Here is an 18,927-nt window from a genome sequence, read left to right as displayed (position 1 = left end):
ATAAGGTTGAAAAAAAAGACATTTTTTACCTGTGTAATTCATAGGCGGGGTTATAGTTGCACCATTCACTTTTACACGGTTCCTTTCAAGGACAACAACATAATTAGGAATAGTGAGAGATATTGATTTAGTGCAGGCAACCAATCCACTCCCACAAAGCTCATTCACTTGTCGAATTTCGAAGGTGTTGTTTACAGAGTCTTTTGCCAAGGTATATTCACATGTGCCCATGAAGTCGTAGTGTGTACCATCAAATGTCGTGTAATGTGGATCACCTCTGGCATAACATTTCCCCACGACTATAAAATAGAGACATGAAATCTAATTTCCAAACAAAGTACTTAAAAAATATAAAAAACAAAGCCGCAAGTTTTTCAAAGCAAACATAAATGAGAAACGATGGAGTAAAGAAGAATATGCAGTTAACTTACTAAGTTCATCACACTTTTCCCCCTTATAATCAGGACTGCAAACACACTGATATATCCCATTTATTGACACGCACATTTCAGTTGAACCACAATTTAACACATCACAGTCGATTGCTGAAAAAAAGGGAGCGAAATGTTTTAGTACTGTAGGTAGGAAGCCCCGGAATTGAAATTTAAGTGCAATTTGATATTTCAGCGAAAGAGCCATGCAAGCACGAAGAAACAACATCGTCCAGCCTCCACAAGAAAGCCGTCATGTATATCTCTTCGTTTGCCTTTCTGGAATTTGAATGCATGATCAACGCAGTAGCGTGTAAATAGCAAAGTTATTAGGTTGAGGCATTCAAATAAAGTGTCTTGCTTTCAATTGTGTTTATCATAATAAAATTATTAAGGCAATAGAATTCTATTGATTCTCCTTGATTTCAATAGAGGGGACATATTTTGGGACACCCTGTACATTTGGACAAAAATAGTGTTAGTAAAGTTACAATTTATAGAAAATCGTGACAAAACCAATACCTAAAGATTGAATGCTTTTGTAATGTAAAAAATCTTTTGTTTTTATGTAACGCCATAGATTTAATTGGGAGCAACTTGAAATCGAGCAACAATGATCGCAAAGATTGAGTTGTTTTTCGCCTCAATGGCATTTGTGATACGCAGAAACGTGCGCCATTTTTTGTGTACTTAGTAATTCCTGTGCAATAAAAGGCTGAAAAGCTAAACTAGAAAAAAAATACTTACCCATACAGTCCTGTCCATCACCGCTGAAACCTGGCTTACACATGCACGTATAATTTCCAGGAATGTTGACGCAATCGGCATCAGCATGACAAGGGTATGTCGCATTATGACATTCGTTAGTGTCTGTACAGAAATAAAATTAATTTTAATGATATGATAAATAATTGATATCCGAAATCAATTGATAAATAAACGGCAAGTATAAAATTACTAACCATTGCAATAGGTTCCATTACCAGTAAACCCATCTTTACAAGTGCAAGTAAAATTCCCAATATCATTCTCACATGTGGCATTGGCATGGCAAGGCCACGTGTCCTCTTTACATTCGTCAACATCTACGGCATACGAAATCTTAATTAATATTACTTTCAACAATATGCCAAAGTAAAACAAAACGTGCGAAAGTAAAACCTTTTGCAACACTTCAAAGACTGCCATGGTACAGGCTAGTTTCCACTCACGAAAATTCTCCTTTGGATCGGACAGGACAGAAAAAGTTCCCTTTGTATAAACGCCGCTTGAGAACTCAACGACAAAGGAAATTTTCCTGTCCGTTTCGATCCAAAGGAGATTTTTCCTGAGTGGAAACTAGCCTTAAGGTCGGTGAGGATAATACTTAACATTCACCAAAACAACTAAAAGGAACTTAGGGTTGTAGATATTGAATTATAACTTTTGTCCACACCATTCCTTCTAAACAGGTTCTGGTGAAAGCTCTCACGCTAGTAAGATTGAAATGTTTAGGGGCCGTTAAACTATAATAATCCTTCAAACAAGCGACCATGTACCCCAGTAGAGCCCGTGCTTGCCCATGGAGTAGTGAAACTTTATTTCTCGCAGAATGAGCTTTTTTTGACAGCATTTTAAGTGTTGCTTCACATCGCGTGGCAGCTTTAATTTCTAACAATCAAATCCTCCTTTTCTCCGGTAGTGTGTCCTGGTAACCCTTTTCCAAGCATTTCCTTTCATGTTCCGTTTTAAGGTAAGGATTTCGTTTCATCTCAATATGATTGTTGTGATTGTCTGGATATGCATGTATTGATTGTTGATTGTATGTGACTAATCAAATCTCTCACCTTTACAAACTGTCCCATTCCCGCTGTAACCAGGATTACACGTACAGTTGAAGGAATTGTCATCATTTGCTGTACACGCAGCATTTGAGTCACAATTGTCGTAGTCGCAGGGATCAAATACTGTAAAAATGAATGAGTACGATGATACATCTTTCAGGCATTTCACAGGTTCAACAAACAATATAGTTGCTATAATCTTTAGACCCATGCAGTTGAAACAAAGGCAACATCTTTTTCAACTTTGTTATATGATAATGCAAGTTCGTTGAATTTTTCTTTGTTTGAAGTCAGGGAAAATTTAGATTCTTTAAACTGGTTCACCCGTAGGCAGACCAGTGAATACGGTTACGTCATACACTCTGGAGTCATGCACATGCAGTGTACCGCCATAATACTAGCTGTAAAATAGTCCTTTGTTCAGAATTATAATAGTCTTACCAATGCACGTGTCTTTACCATCTCCAGATAAACCGGGATTACAGGTGCAAGTATAAGATCCAAGATTGTTATCACACGTGGCATTAGTGTGACATATAGTTGTATTTTCACATTCGTTGATATCTGAAAACATATTTAAGAACCCGGACCCGGTTATTATTAACAATGTCAAAAAATAGTTTGAACTATAATTATGATATGTTCAATCACGAACCTTCACAATACGTATCATTTCCTCTGAATCCGGTCTTGCATTTGCATTCATAACTTTGGGGCACATTTGTACACGTGGCATACATGTGACAATAACCACCAAGACAGCACTCATCCACATCTTAAATACAAACGAAAACGAATGTTAACTTAAGTTTTTATCAGTTCAGGTTTGGTAAAAATCGATGGTTTTTTACACAAGATTAATTTTTTATTCCATAATACAACGTAGCCGTATATCTCTTACCAGCGGCAACTGCAATGGCAGCTGTGTCAGATCTCACATCGTACGTCACCAAGACTTCTTCACTTTCCTTATTAATTACATCCAACTTCGAAGTGCTTGGATTAAGAACGTACAAATATCGTTCACCTTGTGCAAGTTTGAGGTGAGTTGATGATCCAGGAAAGCTTTTCAATACGACCGTTGTTCCGTTATAGTACGACTTTCTTATTTCATAAGCAGCAGTGTTAGAAACAAAGTTTGTCCAATAGACAACTTGCTTCCGCCCATCCACGCTAACGTCTTCGGGGAAACCCAGTTTGGGATGAATTTGAGATGCGGTTTTTGAAGTCAAATTGTATTGAGCAATATCGCCATTGTTGTCGGATTTTGAAAAGAACAGAAGGCTATATCGCAAAGAAGAAGAGAGATATTCAGGTATAGCTAATAAACAAATAACAACAAATGGAATTGATATTTAGTGAGCGCGAGAAAGCAATAATTGTATTAGTGTCATGTAGTGCTGGCTTGTAACTTTTGATACTTGTAACTTACGCAGCTTAACCTAATTAAATTGCTCCGTCCTTTTTAGAGCGTAACTACACTTTTACGATGGCATATGTATTAAATCTGCCCACTAATGTTGAAAGGGAAAAATAGATTAAAAAATTACCGGGAAGAGGTATCAATATCAAGATCTTTTAAAACACCATCATTAACGATCAACACTTCGATATTTGAGCTCTTTGAGATCGGGAATCCTGCTAAGCTGTTGTCCACAGCGCTTATGTAATAAATGGCGCGTGAGTCATAATCAATCGTGAATGCATTCATTCGGATACCAGATGATATTATAGTTTTATTCGACCCATCTAATTTCATGGTATATAATGTAAAGCCATCATCCGTGTAATACAGTATTCTTTTGGTTAATGCGTCATATTCCAGTTTCGCATTTGTAGCTGATGTCAAGGTATTGGTTTCTGATCCCCCATTACTAACGATATAAATTTCAGTCGTCGTCGCTAAATAAATCCCGTCGATATAACACTTCAAGTCTGAAAAGAAATCCAAATACACACCTTGAAAAGCAATTTACAGAGCAAATAGCGTTGAAAGCTGAACTATACCCGGTGTCTCAAATACCACGCTTTTATATCTGTTATATAAAAAAAGAATGTTCACAGACAAGTCACTATATGAATAACTCTCCGTGCTCAGGATTTTGTCCAAGCTCTTCTGCTAAGCCCTGTTTTGGCAAGCGAGATTTTAAAAGTGTTTGTAACGAAACGGACAAAGCCCCGGGTGTCTGATAAAATTTTTTGTTATTTCAACAACTTAATTAACGATAGAAGTCCTAAATTGCTAATAATAAGAGAAATTCGGCCATAATTTCAACGGCCTGACATCCTAGACCATCCTATTGCAATTATCATGCAAAATTATTGTTTGAGATCCCATACATCGATGATTAATAAAGTTCTCATGCATACCGCACCTTCGCATATAGTTCCATTCCCTGAGAAGCCTGAGTCACAAGCACAAGAATATGACCCAATATTATTGGTACACGTAGCATTCCGGTGGCAAACAGCATCAGTTGTGTTGCATTCGTTGATGTCTAAATGAGGACATCCACAATATTAAGAGAGTTATAGTCTTGCGGTCTATATTGTTAGATTTGCAGCGTATTTCTGTTCCATGTCTCGCAGGCATAATTAAATATAGGTGTCGTGTGCATGTCGTAGCTTATTAAACAGTTAAAGTATTTGCCACTATCGACGTAATATGGATGGTAAATATCTCAATTTAAAAGCGGCCAATAACGCATTGAGAAATGATACGAAATAATACATAAAAAACTTTTTTGGGGAGGTATAGATTAATATAATGCGCACTATTATTTCTGTATTATTGACTAGTTTTCAGCCCTGGCAAAGTTTTAAAATTTGAGATTATATTTTCTTGTGTTCATTTCCCCATACTCTTCGCTTGTTTTTTTTTGTAAACTTTAATCAATCATTATACTTCATTATCTCTTGCTTCTTCAAGCTTGTAAAGGGCACGTATGGCCGGTATAGGAGGTTATCTTCCCACTCTTACATCACAAATGAGCCTAAAACTCAATTCCAATATTGTTGCGTATAAAATCGTCTATAATGATCCCTACAACTGACTCAATTTTATCTATCAACCTCATTTAAATGTGCTTAGTGAAGAACTAACCTATGCAATGTGTGCCATTGTAATTGTAACCAGGCCTGCAATCGCAACGATATCTGCCGTCCTCATTGACACAAAACGATTCATCAGAACAAAGGTTAGCACCTGTTGCGTTGCACTCGTTAATATCTGGAAGAAAAAACGCGATTCTTTATTTGAAAGCATGCATCTGTATTAACAAAGTATATTGACAAATGAAAATTTAGTGTATCGTACATATTATAAAATAACTGTTAAATTAAATCAGGTTTTCCAAATAATTTTTAAAATTTTCAAAATAAACATGCACATCTTGTATACCTCATACAAATAAGATTTATAAATATGCTAATCAGTTACAAACACGAGTGGTTGTATTTTTTCCGACAGAACAACTAGTGTTTGTATACTATTTGCATATTCATTACAAATTCATTTCACAAGTTGCGGCCTAGGTGTATTGAACATATCGTATTACGCTCGTATTTTAACCATAGTACATAAAACCACCAAACACCGTGAACGAAATGGCCATGCATCATTATAGGTTGATTAACATTGGGCAAGAAAATGTTCACGCGAGGCACCATCATGGACGGTACAAAAAAAATCCAAATTCAAAACATTCAGATCAGCCTATCAGCAGCTTTTCGGAAATATACATATTCCAGTAAATATTCCTAGAATTTATGCTGTTTTTTCTGACCGTTATAACAGAGCAATTGGAGAAAATTGTAACCATGTGAATTACCATTGCAACTTTATGTGGAGCCTAATATGAATCTGAAATTGGCTAATTACCCTCGCAGATGGTTCCATTTCCAGTATAACCAGACATACATTCACATGAGAATCCAGCAAGATAATTCCTACATTCTGCTTTCGGATCACAAGGAGATGGACTTTCATTACATTCGTTAAGGTCTATATCACAAAATAAATTTGAGGAAAATAAAGGTAAACTACGGAACAAATAATCACAGTTAACCACAGCAGTTAAATATGACTTACTGAGAGATATTGCAGTCAAGATATAGTATTGCATCGTGATACATTATTACGTATCGTTATAAAACTGATATAGGTGCAGTACTCGTAAATGGATATTTATGTAGAAAGTACATAACGAACTTCCTGAGCGCGGATCTAAAATGTTTAGTATTTATAAAAGCGACCAAAACAATTTACGAAATAACAGTGAGCTTAAGCAAGTGACGTTTTTGACGTAAGTTTTTGGTTTTCAACCAATCACAATCCTTGACCCAGTTTTTTGACGTTGTAATCATGCCGTTTGTGTCGTCAAAAACGTCTCCTAGTTAAGCTCAGTAATAGTATTGATTATGCACTCTCAAAACCAACAATTAATTTTATGAAACAAAGTTACTCAGCGGAAAAACTTTAAAATAATCTTCCAAAATATGAAAAAAAATCGCTTCGGTTGTCTGAGCAATTCTTTCAAACAGAAAATAATAATAACGATCACGTATGTGACAGGTCAATCGAAGAAGCTTCCTTCCTCCTCTTTTTTTTGAAAAGCGATCTTAGCCGATCAACATACCATTAGTTCCAATAATATCTGCAGCTCCACTGTAAACTGTGATGTTTTGAACAACGGTATCAGTGGCTTTATCGTATTTACGAATGATTGACTGAGGTGAATCAAGAACGTAGTAATAATTCCCAATCTGGGTAATCGCTGGTTTTCCAGATCTTCCAAACGAACTGGTTATAACTGTAGTATTACCACTGTAATCAGTTTTTCTTAAGATAAAACTTTCACCATCAGCGTTATAGCTTATCCAGTAAATGATCTCATTCAATCTATCGATTGTTAGCCTAATTGATGAACTGTTTGCGTTGTATAATGTCCTTAGCACTCCACTGCTAATATTGTAAACAACTAGATCTCTTTGCACAGAATTATCAGCAGCAAAGAATAACAACCTGAAACAGAAAGTCAGGTAATGAATAAGTTTCCCAGCGCAACTCTGCTGTACACATGTACTCAGGGATATTAAAAAACTATCAACTCCCTGGTTACTGCATGTGATTGTCATTCGCATTTATACACTTTGCAATGAGAACGAACTTGTACGTTTTTTTCCCATCACACACGGTGGAAATAAAACGAGAACGACTATAGTAGACACATAAATTCTCCATTTAACGAGAGCGTGCTGCAATGCGTTTAAGTCAACTACCGTCGTGCATTGCGCGCTTTTCGTGACGTATTTTTTTCAAATTTTACTGAAACAAAATTAACTGAAAAATCAAATAACAATATTTATCTTTGTCATACACAATATTCCTAGTGTTTCACGAGGCTTGTGACCCAGGGATATTGTTAGGGGTTTACTTTTCTTCCAATAGGGGGTTTAGAGAAATCGCACGAATATACATAGGATAATGTGGGTTCAAATTGCATTCCAGACCATGAAGTTTTTCGTTATTCTCTTTGCTGTGTCTGATTATGAATTTAATATTTCAAATTCCAGAAACTTTTGTTCTTGCAATAAAAACATAGTAAAACAATACGTTTCATAAATAAAATATTAATATATTCTCCCCAATATCTAGTTTGTCAATGTGTTATTGCAGAAAGACAACGTGCTTGTCTATCTTTTCACACCTACTCGTGTCCATGATGATACTTACTGTCTCAAAGGATCCACCTGAATATCAGTGAGATCATCATGGCCAGCACCAAGCACGATTTTGGAGTCTGATCCGTTAAAGTTTGCTGAGTTAGTATAATCAGTTGCAGAGTTGATATAATAAATCTTTTGCTGAATGTCATCCACACTGAATCTTTTTATGCGTATAACATCAAGTAACAAACGACTATCGGAGCCATCTAGTTTCATCGAGCGCAAGTTCGCGGTTGTTTGTTCGAAGACAAAAAGTCGTCTTGTTGTAGCATCGTAACCTAACTTTGCGTTAGATACTGTGCGAATAACTGTACTTTCTCCACCACCTGATGGTACGTACATTACGTGGGTTGCATTCGCGTATAATATATACTCTGGATCTAAACGTAGAAAAATGAAGTAATGAAACAACGAAAAAATAAACACACTACAAAAACTGCCACGAAGAAAAGGGTAAATAAAAAAGGTAAGCAATAAAGAGAAGTGTCAAACAACGCAACAAAATAGACAAGCAAATAAACAAGATAAGCAAGAAATAAAAGTGACAAGCCATACAAAAAAGAAACAAGTGAATAAACAAGATAAAACAACAAATAAAAGTGACAAGCCATGCAAAAAAGAAACAAGTGAATATAAACAAGATAAGCAAGAAATAAAAGTGACAAGCCATACAAAAAAGAAACAAGTGAATAAACAAGATAAACAATAAATAAAAGTGACAAGCCATACAAAAAAGAAACAAGTGAATAAACAAGATAAACAACAAATATAAGCGACAAGCCATACAACAAAGAAACAAGTGAATAAACAAGATAAACAACAAATAAAAGTGACAAGCAATACAAAAAAAAGTTTAAACAAGTGAATAAACAAGGTAAGCAATAAATAAAAGTGTCAAACAACACCACAAAAGATGCAAGTGTAAACAAGATAAGCAAGAAACAAGTCTAGTCTCCAACCGCCAAATAAACCAACAGGGAAAGAATAAACAAGAAAATGAAATAAAATGAAAAGAAACAAACAAGCCGAACCAAAAACAAAATAAACAAACTTAAAATAGAAATAGAAAAAAGGAAACTAGAAGAACGAAAAGTAAAAACGCCAACAAAACCCACTTAACCAATTCAGCTCTCTTATAGTATCATGTTTTTAATCATTGTGGTGCAAACTAGAGGTTCCTCGAGGAAAAACACAAAATAATTATTAGAGCATGACAACAACTCTTTCTATACTGAAAATATAAGTGTTTTACCTGCAGCTCTGCTCTGAGTAACGAGCGCAGCTATCACCAGAATTGTTAAAATCGACATCTAAAAATGAAGAATGAGACAATTAAGAGACAATAATGACAACAGAGCTTAAATTCCGCGTTTCTTAAGCTATGACACAAAACGTTGACGTTATCTACATTATTACGAATCAAAGGTCGCCCTATGGATAAGATCAAACTATAGACCCACTGCACTGACGTCAAAATCCTTAAAAGTGGCCGTCCAGATGCCTTCGTGCCTAACATGATCCGGCTTACATGTTCCCCCGCCTAAATTAAATTACTGGTGAGGTATTGAAATGAATATAGCTGTAATATGGTAAATGATAAAAGAATGATCGAAGTTTGAATTGTAGTGGAATATGAACCTTGCACTAATTCGCACCTTACACTAATTCGCAAGTGTATAGGTATTTGTTATTTACTGTACATTTCCCCGCAGGCCATTTTTTTTAGACTTTATGATAGAGTGGAACACTGTAACATAGCATTACTGTCTACCTAAACATACTGAATCGCACTATAAATTGTTTTTTCTAAGTGCCATGAAATAAAGAATGAATACGATTAAAATACTTTAAAAAAGAGCTTGCATAAAAAAATTAAAATTATTTGGTGTAGTCCAACCCGATTTCAAGTTGTTAGTTGGCCTGATTTGCAGGCTAGCAATGAGCCCAAAGTCGGTTGCTTGATTACAATTGTTTAACTGCCTCGCACTTAAGTAAGTAATCACAAAAATAAGTTATGTAAAGTCGTAGACGCCATTATTGCGGACTTCGAGCATAATATACGTCAAAAATGGATACCGCGTAATTACTAGTGCGTTGTGTTTAAGCGAGCAGCAATAAAGAAATATACCTCTGGATGATAAATGTTTAATCAAGCGACGAATTTATGCTAACTTGGATTGTTGAACAGGGACAATTAGGGTCATTTATCAAAAACCTAATGTAAAAATAGCATTCCAAAGTTCAATACCGCATTCTTCTGATGCATGACATTTTACTAAATTGGAAGGTATTTGACTGAAAAAAGTAACTCAAAATCTAACCAACATCAAATCCACAACGACAATATTTTGATACTCTAGAAGAGCTCATGCAGAGATAAGTTTGCAACAAGATTAAAGAGAAATAGATAAAAATACATAAATACACTTATAAAACCATCATAGCTTGTTTATAAAATGTTTCTTGTTCTATATAGGCTTAAAAAAATTAATTAGTTTATTTTGTTTGGCTGATATACTTAAAAATGTCCGCATCGTCTACGTTGATGTTCAAACATATTAAGGTTATATGATTACAGTAAGATCACAATTTTAAAAGAAAAAAAAATATATCACAACATTAGGGCGGAATAGGCTGGACATTCCGACTTGAATATGCATGACAATTAACGGAAAAAAGCTCGATCGGAGCTGTACGTTCTTTCTATATTGCATTTCTGGAGCATGTATTCTCCTCATCTACTGAAACTAAAGTTGCGTAACGACTGCAGAGGCCTCGTACACTTTATCTAACTTTAAATGGACTTACTTACGAAAATGCAAAAATAGTTTTACATAATTATACTGTCTGTCCGATTATAGCGGCGTGGTATTTTCATGCTGCTTTTAAGAAAAGGATTGGAATGTTTTTCGCTTATGAAATGTTAAATACAACTAATTCCATCGAGGTTGTTCTGCAACAAAGTTATAAAATTCAGAGCCAGCTCAAGAAGTAGGCTCGAAATGAAAAAAAAAATCCTGTATAGCTAAAGCTTGACCAACAGTTAAGCAAAATTATAGATCTTTAAACGGTAAATATAATTAACGTTTTAACTGTGTCAATACAGAAAATATTTAACCTATTTCATGCTATATTTTCCACGATGCTTCAAGGAAAGTAAGTATTCGCTAAAGATATTTTGATTGTTCTAGTAAATTAAATTTAGATCTTTAAAAACTCATTAATCTCAAACTACATTGGCTTAAGAGTATATAATTGGAATTTAAAATTCTCGGAATGTTTTAATCAATTAATAAAGATTCCATATCAGGAAGATCAAATAATTATACTTTTAAGACAAGCTGTATACTAAGCAAAAACCATTTGCAAAACATACTACCCTAAAATACTGATTTAAAGTATTTGAAGACGTTATAATTTTATCATAAAAACAAGAATTAGAAATCTTTACATTTTCTGAACCGATTATATATATTTATTATATAATATGCAGTGTTTTATTGTCGAATCCGTCATTTTGAAATATATCGATCATAACACATGTGCGATTATCGTGTTTGATCCACCGATCCGGAATCCGGAAGGGGGATAAAAATCTTTTTAAAAAACCAGTTTTTTACCAAACAGATTATATTAACAGAATAATACATTGATACATGGAAATATGGAATATATTTCTCGTGTCGAGAAAGATATCACACTCGTTCGCTGCATGCGCTCACTCGTTCGATATTATATTAAAATAGTTATTATAGTTAGACGAATCAGTAAAAAACGGATATTAGCTAGAGTGCATACTAAAAATTTGATCAACGACTGCATTCAGTACTGAACAAATCAAATGCAGGTCATGCACTCTGAAAAAATGTCTTTACAACGATAAAAATAACACATGAAGATAATAATCTGAGGTTATAAGACATATGCTTTTTTATGAAGGCTAATCTCGATCAATTAAACACAGTCCATGCATATACAGAATTACAGCTTCAGTATAACCATTATTTTGATGAACGTATTTTGAGGGTTATACTGTATTATACCATATTATATCATCGCCTCGGTACAATGTATAACATATACATTATATCCTAACAATTTTAGAATCAGGGTTATATTTATATCTAGTATTTACGTATGCATTTAGGAATTTCCTATAGCTACCACGGCAATGCATGCAAGCACTGTTTTTTAATTGAGACACACGCTGTGTAGCCACAATGACTGATCGCATGACTTCACCAAACATATTAGAAAGAAACATTCCAACTAGTAATTAATTCCATTGCAAAAAAAACAGCCTTCGACTAATGGCGCCATGCAGGAATTATAGCTGCCGCTATTTATGAGGCCTGAAAAATGTCTTCATATAGCTATATATAAAAGATCCTGAACGGACGGACGTTGCAGTCGTTCAGTTTTATTAAAAAATTGTTGGGCTTTATCAACTTAATGAATATACAATGTATTGTAATTGTATGAGCTATATATTTCCCTACCGATAAATATATAATTATAATAGAAACCCTTTAAGCTCGATTATTTTTACGTATAGTTTATCAATGTTTCTGATAAATACAACGACTGCTTTCTGGAGCTCTCTTTAATGTCAATGATCTTTACCTTCTTAATTCGATCGTCTCACCCATAAAAAGAGTATTAATCGATCTGAGAATAATATATAAATTATTCACCGAAATAGTCAACTCCCTGCAAAGTTTCAATGCCATTTAATGAAACAAATAAAATTGGTCTCATTCTTGAAATATATATACCTCACCGAATGCATGTATGGCGGTAAATATATACGTGTATGCAATATGTGAAGGAAAGCTAAGTGCTTTACTCTATGTCCCTTGGAATTCTTAAATCTACACAATAGTTTTACCTTGATATTGTTACATTGTTAAGAAATTCACTACAACCACAAATGTATCAAGAGCCAGGCCTTATATATAGGTGCTCTAACGACCACATCTTTTGGAAAAAAATTCTATAAATAATGCCTATAACCTAAGAAACAACCAATTCAAGCATATTATGAGATTACTTCGAGCAACTGCGGAATTGTGAAATTATTTTAAAAAAACTGAGGGAAATATGAAATTACTTACTAAAATGGGATTTGTCTACTCTATGATGCCAAAGAACTTAAATCAAAATTCTATATAGCTCTTATACAACGCATACACCTGACTGCATTTTGTACAACTTAAGAAGTTTTCAAGCACTATCAATAGTAAACTTCATTTGAAATCTCTATTGTCAGGCTTTTTTCAATTCTAATGTTGTTTTTTTTACATTCCAAGAGTTAAAACCAAAAGGTAGCCTTAGCATAGCTATTCGCCAAACAGATAAAAATTGTCTCAAACACGACGATCCCTTGTATCACAATTTTCGTCAACTATTAATAATCGTTTATGAGTGCTAATATTATGGTCAATTGAGCGGCATTCGAGTGCCTTTTAGCGACAAGAAAGAAATTCTTTATTTAAATAGCTTGGAAACGGAAGGATTTATCAACAACAGCATATATATCAAGGGTGTACGCCTACGCTGAACTTGTATATACATATACTGCAGGAGATAACGCAATGATATAGATATTAATGTTTATATATATCCAATGTCACTGACTATACATCAACTAGCTCATTCACAGTGAGTATGGTGATAACATGCAGCCAGAAACACAGTCAAACCTAAGAACGAGGTTGTAACCCGATGAGAATTTATGGGCGCTTTTCTTTGAACGGCCAAAATGGTGAAACCAGCCATATTTTAAATTGAAATAGAGTATTTCGTTAAGATAGTGGTGAAACCGCGCATTTTCCGTGCTGGTAAGATGTAAATATAACACTGAATATACTTGATGCAGACTTCTTGAAATATTCTATAATGCCGCACTGAAATGCAACAGTAATCTGTCTGTACTGAAATACATGCAACTGGAGCGATCTGACCGTTTTTACCGTATAAAGGAAAACGCCCAGTCATAAGAATTCAATCAAAGTTAGCACATTTTATTATGGCAAAGTTCAGGCCATATCATAAAACAATTATATCAGCTCATGAATATGACGACTCGATTGAAAGTGATGTATGTGTCTATATAAGTCATATTAATGCAACAAGGGTTTGCATGGTTCAAATTTATTTATTTTGTCCATAAAGATGGCGGGAATAAATTTCTTGAACGAGACAGATTTTCCGGTTCGTTTTACGAGGATTGGCAAGATGGAAAGGACTACGCAATACTTTTGCGAGAATCATTGACAAATTGTCGATTATTCAACAATTTGTTTCTAAAACAGAGTATCATGCAAGGAGAGAAAAATATCGATTATAGCTCATATTAATATTGCAGTTTAATTTATATATATATATATATATATATATATATATATATATATATATATATATATATATATATATATATATATATATATATATATATATATGGTTATTATTATATTAAATATATATCGATAAAATCGTGCTTCGGGTGCGAAGAGGCTTCATATGCTATGATCACATTCTATTCTGAATCGGTGGACGTGATCGTTAAAATCATGCAAAGTACAATCTCATATTTACACTGGTCGTATAACGTTCAGGGGCCGGTTGTTCGAAAGGCGTTTAGCTTAAACGGTGGATAATCCAAAGTTTAAAAGCACTCTCATAGATCTTGTGAATGCCTGAACCTGCATCTTATGCATTTAATATGTACTTCCATTGACAATTAAACTATTTACGTCGAAATATTTCAGCTGATTTGTTCAATAAATAGATAATTTTTTTTTCCATTTTTAACTTATCCACCGTGTATTAAGCTAAACGCCTTTCGAACAACCGGCCCCAGTTTAATATGTTTTCCTCTCAATAGATGCATAGCCTAAAGGCGTTACGGTTCAATGATGTTTTGGCCTATATAGCATTCAAAACAAATTGACAAAATTACGTGTAAATGATTGTATAAGCTATACGCTAAAGTGTATATCGAAACATTTAGAACAATGAATATATTACTAGTTACCTATAATGTTGAAAGCCGGTACAACACAGGAAGTAGAAAAAAACGAAAACAGTTATTCGCTTAGTAGCTAATTTCTTTTAGCGGAGCCTCGCAGATTTTAATGACCTATAAGGTCATGCAAGATTGAATGGGTATAAAATAGTAGGCTACGAAGCCTAGCAGGAAAATTTCACAAGAATTTCGCTTTCTATATATATATATATATGGATAGCACTAGAGTTCACTCATTCAAAAAGAGGTGAATATGACAAATTTTCCTATATTGACAACTCCCGCCCGAATCCGTTGTGTACGTTGATTACATAATAATCTCTTCACAAGACATGCAAGCGACGGATTACTTGGTAGAGAAAGACCCACGGCTTAATGCAGTCTTCACAGTGATTATAATCTCTTGGCAAATCGAAATCTTTTGACAAATTCTCCGCAAATCGAAATCTTTCGCGCCAAATGAAACATAAATTTCCGATAGACATGCATGCACATTAGGCGAGCATTCCTAAAGTTCCTACGAAACAATAGCGGACTTCGGCAAAGCATAATACAGAATGCGGCATCGTGATAGCAAAAAAATGAAATGCCATCTGATAAAAAACTTCCTTCGTTACTCTACCAGGTATAGTTATTACAGAACATCGGATGTTTGTTATCATTCTGTTAAACACACAAAAATATAGAACTTACGACGTATTTAAGGCCTAGGATTATCCTTTGCCTATATTCGCGAACGAAGGAATTGTTATTTGCTTCAGCATAAACATTACTTACTTTAGAAGATACTTTTTGGTACTGTTTGAAGTATTCACCACACTCTGCCTTTTTTTACCATTACATAGTGATTTGAAGATGACTTCAAGTAAAGCACAGGAAGATGTAGACGATATATCATGCAAGCATGAAATGATTTCACTGCAAAATAAAGCAAATAAATCACTGACGCAGCAAGTGGTAAAAGTGACCATACTGTGACCACTGAATTTCTACAGACTTCACCATGGCGATATGTAAAACATTCACTTTTAAAACAGTTGAGACTTACGCAAAGTGCGTTGGCCGAGTTGATTTTTTGACATTTTATATAAAGGCCCGCACAGACAGGATTCGATTAAGTTGTTTTTTTCGAAAAGCAAATTAAGCTTTGCCAATCATTATATTCTTCTAGATTATTAAACGATAATACGTTTTGACTGACTGCTTTGGCGTTAATAGATTCAAAGAATTTAATTTATATGCTTTTGAAAACTGAAAACTCGCGTCGCGTTGCCGCATCGCGTCCTGTCTGTGTGGGCCTCAAGTATCAAGAAGAAATGAGTTATCAATTCATCTAAAGGTAGCAACTGAATGTAATCCTCTTTCTATCGTACCAGGAGATATCTTTCGGGAGAAATATAATGCGATAACAACGCACGTTGGCCAAATTATAAATTTTATGCTCAAAATGAAAATTGCGGTGAATTGTTAACATCACGGGAAATTAAGGCTGTGTCAATTCAGTGACTAAAGTGCTTCTTTCGTCATTCGAGGTGTCCTAGTCCACCCAGACCCCTCTGCTATATATTTACCGTGACTTGCCAACACGCATGAAATCAACCTGCGAACAGCCATGTAAGGTTATAGACGTGATTCACGGATAACCAAGGCGTGAGTCAAATCGGCCCAGTTTGTATAAATTCAAGCAGTTCTCAATTATATACAGATAATGTTGATTGGTCCATGACTACCCCGAGTTCCTCGCAGGGTATCATATATAATACAGAAACATCAAATAGCTTGCAAGGAAAAGTAATGCTGATGCATAATAATTCTTGGTAAAACGTTTTTACAATGTATATTGATTTGCCTGCGTGGTATTAAAGGCAATATCTTAATGGAAAGTGTTATAATATTATAAAAAGCATGCCATTGCTATGACATATTATAGCTATGTTTCGTTAAATTCAGACTCGTATGATGGTCATCAATTATCGTCACCCTGAACGACACTGATTTACACAAGCCAACGCCCAATTAGAGATATACATGTAATTATCCCCACCTCTTTTATTCGTTAAATTCTGCAGTCAAATTTTGTTTTGTGACTTAAATGAGGTCAACTGCGGAATTGGTGAAGCAAAACACACGATACGGAACATTAAGATTGTGAAAATCAGCAGAAAGCAGTGTTTATATACTTCACCGTAGTTTGTAAGGGTGGAAATTGGATAATGAAAGTGTTATTTAGAATTTACTTATAATTTAATTTGCTTTCTGTTGGGGGTCTTGATGACACAATATACCAATTATCTTTTGACATTATTATGCTCAACTTAATCACTGATCTCTATAAATTATAATACCAACCCAAGAACCCACGCAACTCGTCGTCACGATGTGGATATGATGCGGACGAAAACAAATGTTGAAACATTGCAGACATTATCAGTGCTGGAGTGTACATGATGTTTCCTTGAAGTGAAATCGACGGCAAATTAAACTGTAAGAAGCTGTTATGCTGCAAGCGTAAGAGTTACGTAATGCCTAAAAAGGTTTGTACTTCCATAAAGTTTCGCTTGATTGCCCAATTGTTATTGTCTGTAGGTCTACTCAAATAGACACTTAGGATGATGAACTAGGATAACGAAATCCAGGCTTCGAATTTTCCCCACGGAGTAACTCGATACTTGCTGAATCCGAATCATGACGAATTGTGTTTACGTTATAGGAATGGCAAGAACACAAAGGTGTCTTTGTGTGCGTTCTAGTAAAAGGATCGAAAACGTGTGATTAAAAATTATTATCATACCAGCTTTCTCGAATAAATATTTGTGGTTTGAACACGGTACGTCGAAACCTCCAATCAGAGACAATTAACCAATCAGAATTTCAGGCTATATCACTAGCTGTGATTGACTAGATATAGGAAATAGGAATGGAATGTTGTACGTCACAGTGTAATTAATAATATATAACAGAACTTTTTTGAAATTATTTCAGAACATACAGCAGCCGATTTACTCAATAAAATCCATCGCGAAATATCGCCTCTTTTTATATAAGGAACGGTATAACTTCGCTAAAACTATAAGCCACATCACATAGAGAGAATTACAAATTAGGTCGTGGTAATCATAAGCCCATAATTTGTGCTTCGAACTTTGCCTGAGTTTGGAAATCATCTGAATTTCACGGGATAAAATACATTCGTTTGTTGAATAATAAAACAACATGCGTGAAATATAACATTATGCGTATCGACGTAGGCGTGTTTCATCTGTTTAAACTATCACTTGAATATACTGGTTGCTCGAAGAGAAGAACTTCATACATACTTATAGAAATAATTCTAAGGGGATAGTTCCTCTACCTCCTCGTGCTGATTACACGCAAACAGTTGTTTACTGGTGTTTTTTTAAAAAACCCGGCTTTTTATTGTGCTAATCTTTTTAGCATTCGAAAAGTGAAAAAAGGGGGTATCGTTGCCGATTTTCCGAATCATGAAGATATTTGAAAGTAACTTTTCGTCTTAACATAAGACATCTACATGCAAATTTGAATATGTAGATTAGTAATATATTTAAAGTAAGGACAAACAGTACATGAGAGTGACGTGTTCGTCCCTTGCATGGTCAAATTGTGGAAATTGTCTTTTATGGCTTTACTAAAACCACTGTGTTGGTCTTCAATATTTATATTTCGAGCTTTTTAGCATTCGAAAAGTGAAAAAGGGGTATTTATCGTCGCCGATCTTCCGAATCATGAAGATATCATGAATAGCCTACACCAGGCTGTAACAAATAAAAAAACAAATTTAAAAGGAAACGATGCACCTCGGTCACCATTTAAGATTTATTGACTGATCCCAAGCGGAGGAAAACATCATGTTTTGTGGATCCGATACCACCAGTGGTGGAGAGGTGGTGGAGGGTCAACA

General features: G+C 34.8%; 2 protein-coding genes across 2 annotated transcripts in view; both read right to left on the bottom strand.

The window, feature by feature from the left end:
* Window positions 1-127: 127 nt before the first annotated feature.
* Window positions 128-3,467, bottom strand: LOC114528950 (fibrillin-1-like). Its single transcript, XM_028550658.1, has 9 exons — window positions 3,156-3,467; window positions 2,910-3,029; window positions 2,696-2,818; window positions 2,258-2,377; window positions 1,394-1,516; window positions 1,179-1,301; window positions 432-545; window positions 249-299; window positions 128-159 (listed from the first exon to the last, which is right to left on the bottom strand). Exons 2-9 carry the CDS (start codon window positions 2,992-2,994, stop codon window positions 128-130), a joined length of 771 nt encoding a protein of 256 aa, XP_028406459.1. The 5' UTR covers window positions 2,995-3,029; window positions 3,156-3,467.
* A 1,885-nt stretch (window positions 3,468-5,352) lies between these two features.
* Window positions 5,353-18,927, bottom strand: part of LOC114528948 (chromatin-remodeling ATPase INO80-like) — a 28,926-nt gene continuing 15,351 nt past the window's right edge. The window contains exons 13-18 of the mRNA XM_028550657.1: window positions 9,234-9,291; window positions 8,322-8,361; window positions 7,989-8,263; window positions 6,892-7,277; window positions 6,135-6,257; window positions 5,353-5,483 (exon numbers count right to left, since the gene is read on the bottom strand). Coding sequence (XP_028406458.1) covers window positions 5,353-5,483; window positions 6,135-6,257; window positions 6,892-7,277; window positions 7,989-8,263; window positions 8,322-8,361; window positions 9,234-9,291 — 1,013 coding nt within the window. The remainder of the gene's footprint in view (window positions 5,484-6,134; window positions 6,258-6,891; window positions 7,278-7,988; window positions 8,264-8,321; window positions 8,362-9,233; window positions 9,292-18,927) is intronic.

This window comes from Dendronephthya gigantea, unplaced genomic scaffold, assembly GCF_004324835.1.
Source record: "Dendronephthya gigantea isolate DGI-Jeju-01 unplaced genomic scaffold, DenGig_1.0 000052F, whole genome shotgun sequence".
Classification (NCBI taxonomy): Eukaryota; Metazoa; Cnidaria; class Anthozoa; order Malacalcyonacea; family Nephtheidae; genus Dendronephthya; species Dendronephthya gigantea.
The sequence above is the reverse complement of the archived record's forward strand: the minus strand, read 5'-3'. Positions and strand labels throughout refer to the sequence as shown.

What these genes read in the sequence shown, in the direction of transcription:
- LOC114528950 (XM_028550658.1), bottom strand. Translation starts at nt 2,994, where the DNA reads ATGTATGCCACGTGTACAAATGTGCCCCAAAGTTATGAATGCAAATGC. An exon ending in AAATGATACGTATTGTGAAG is followed by an intron (nt 2,819 to 2,909) that starts GTTCGTGATTGA and finishes ATATGTTTTCAG; the next exon opens with ATATCAACGAATGTGAAAAT. An exon ending in ACATTACACGACATTTGATG is followed by an intron (nt 160 to 248) that starts GTACACACTACG and finishes CAAGTGAATGAG; the next exon opens with CTTTGTGGGAGTGGATTGGT.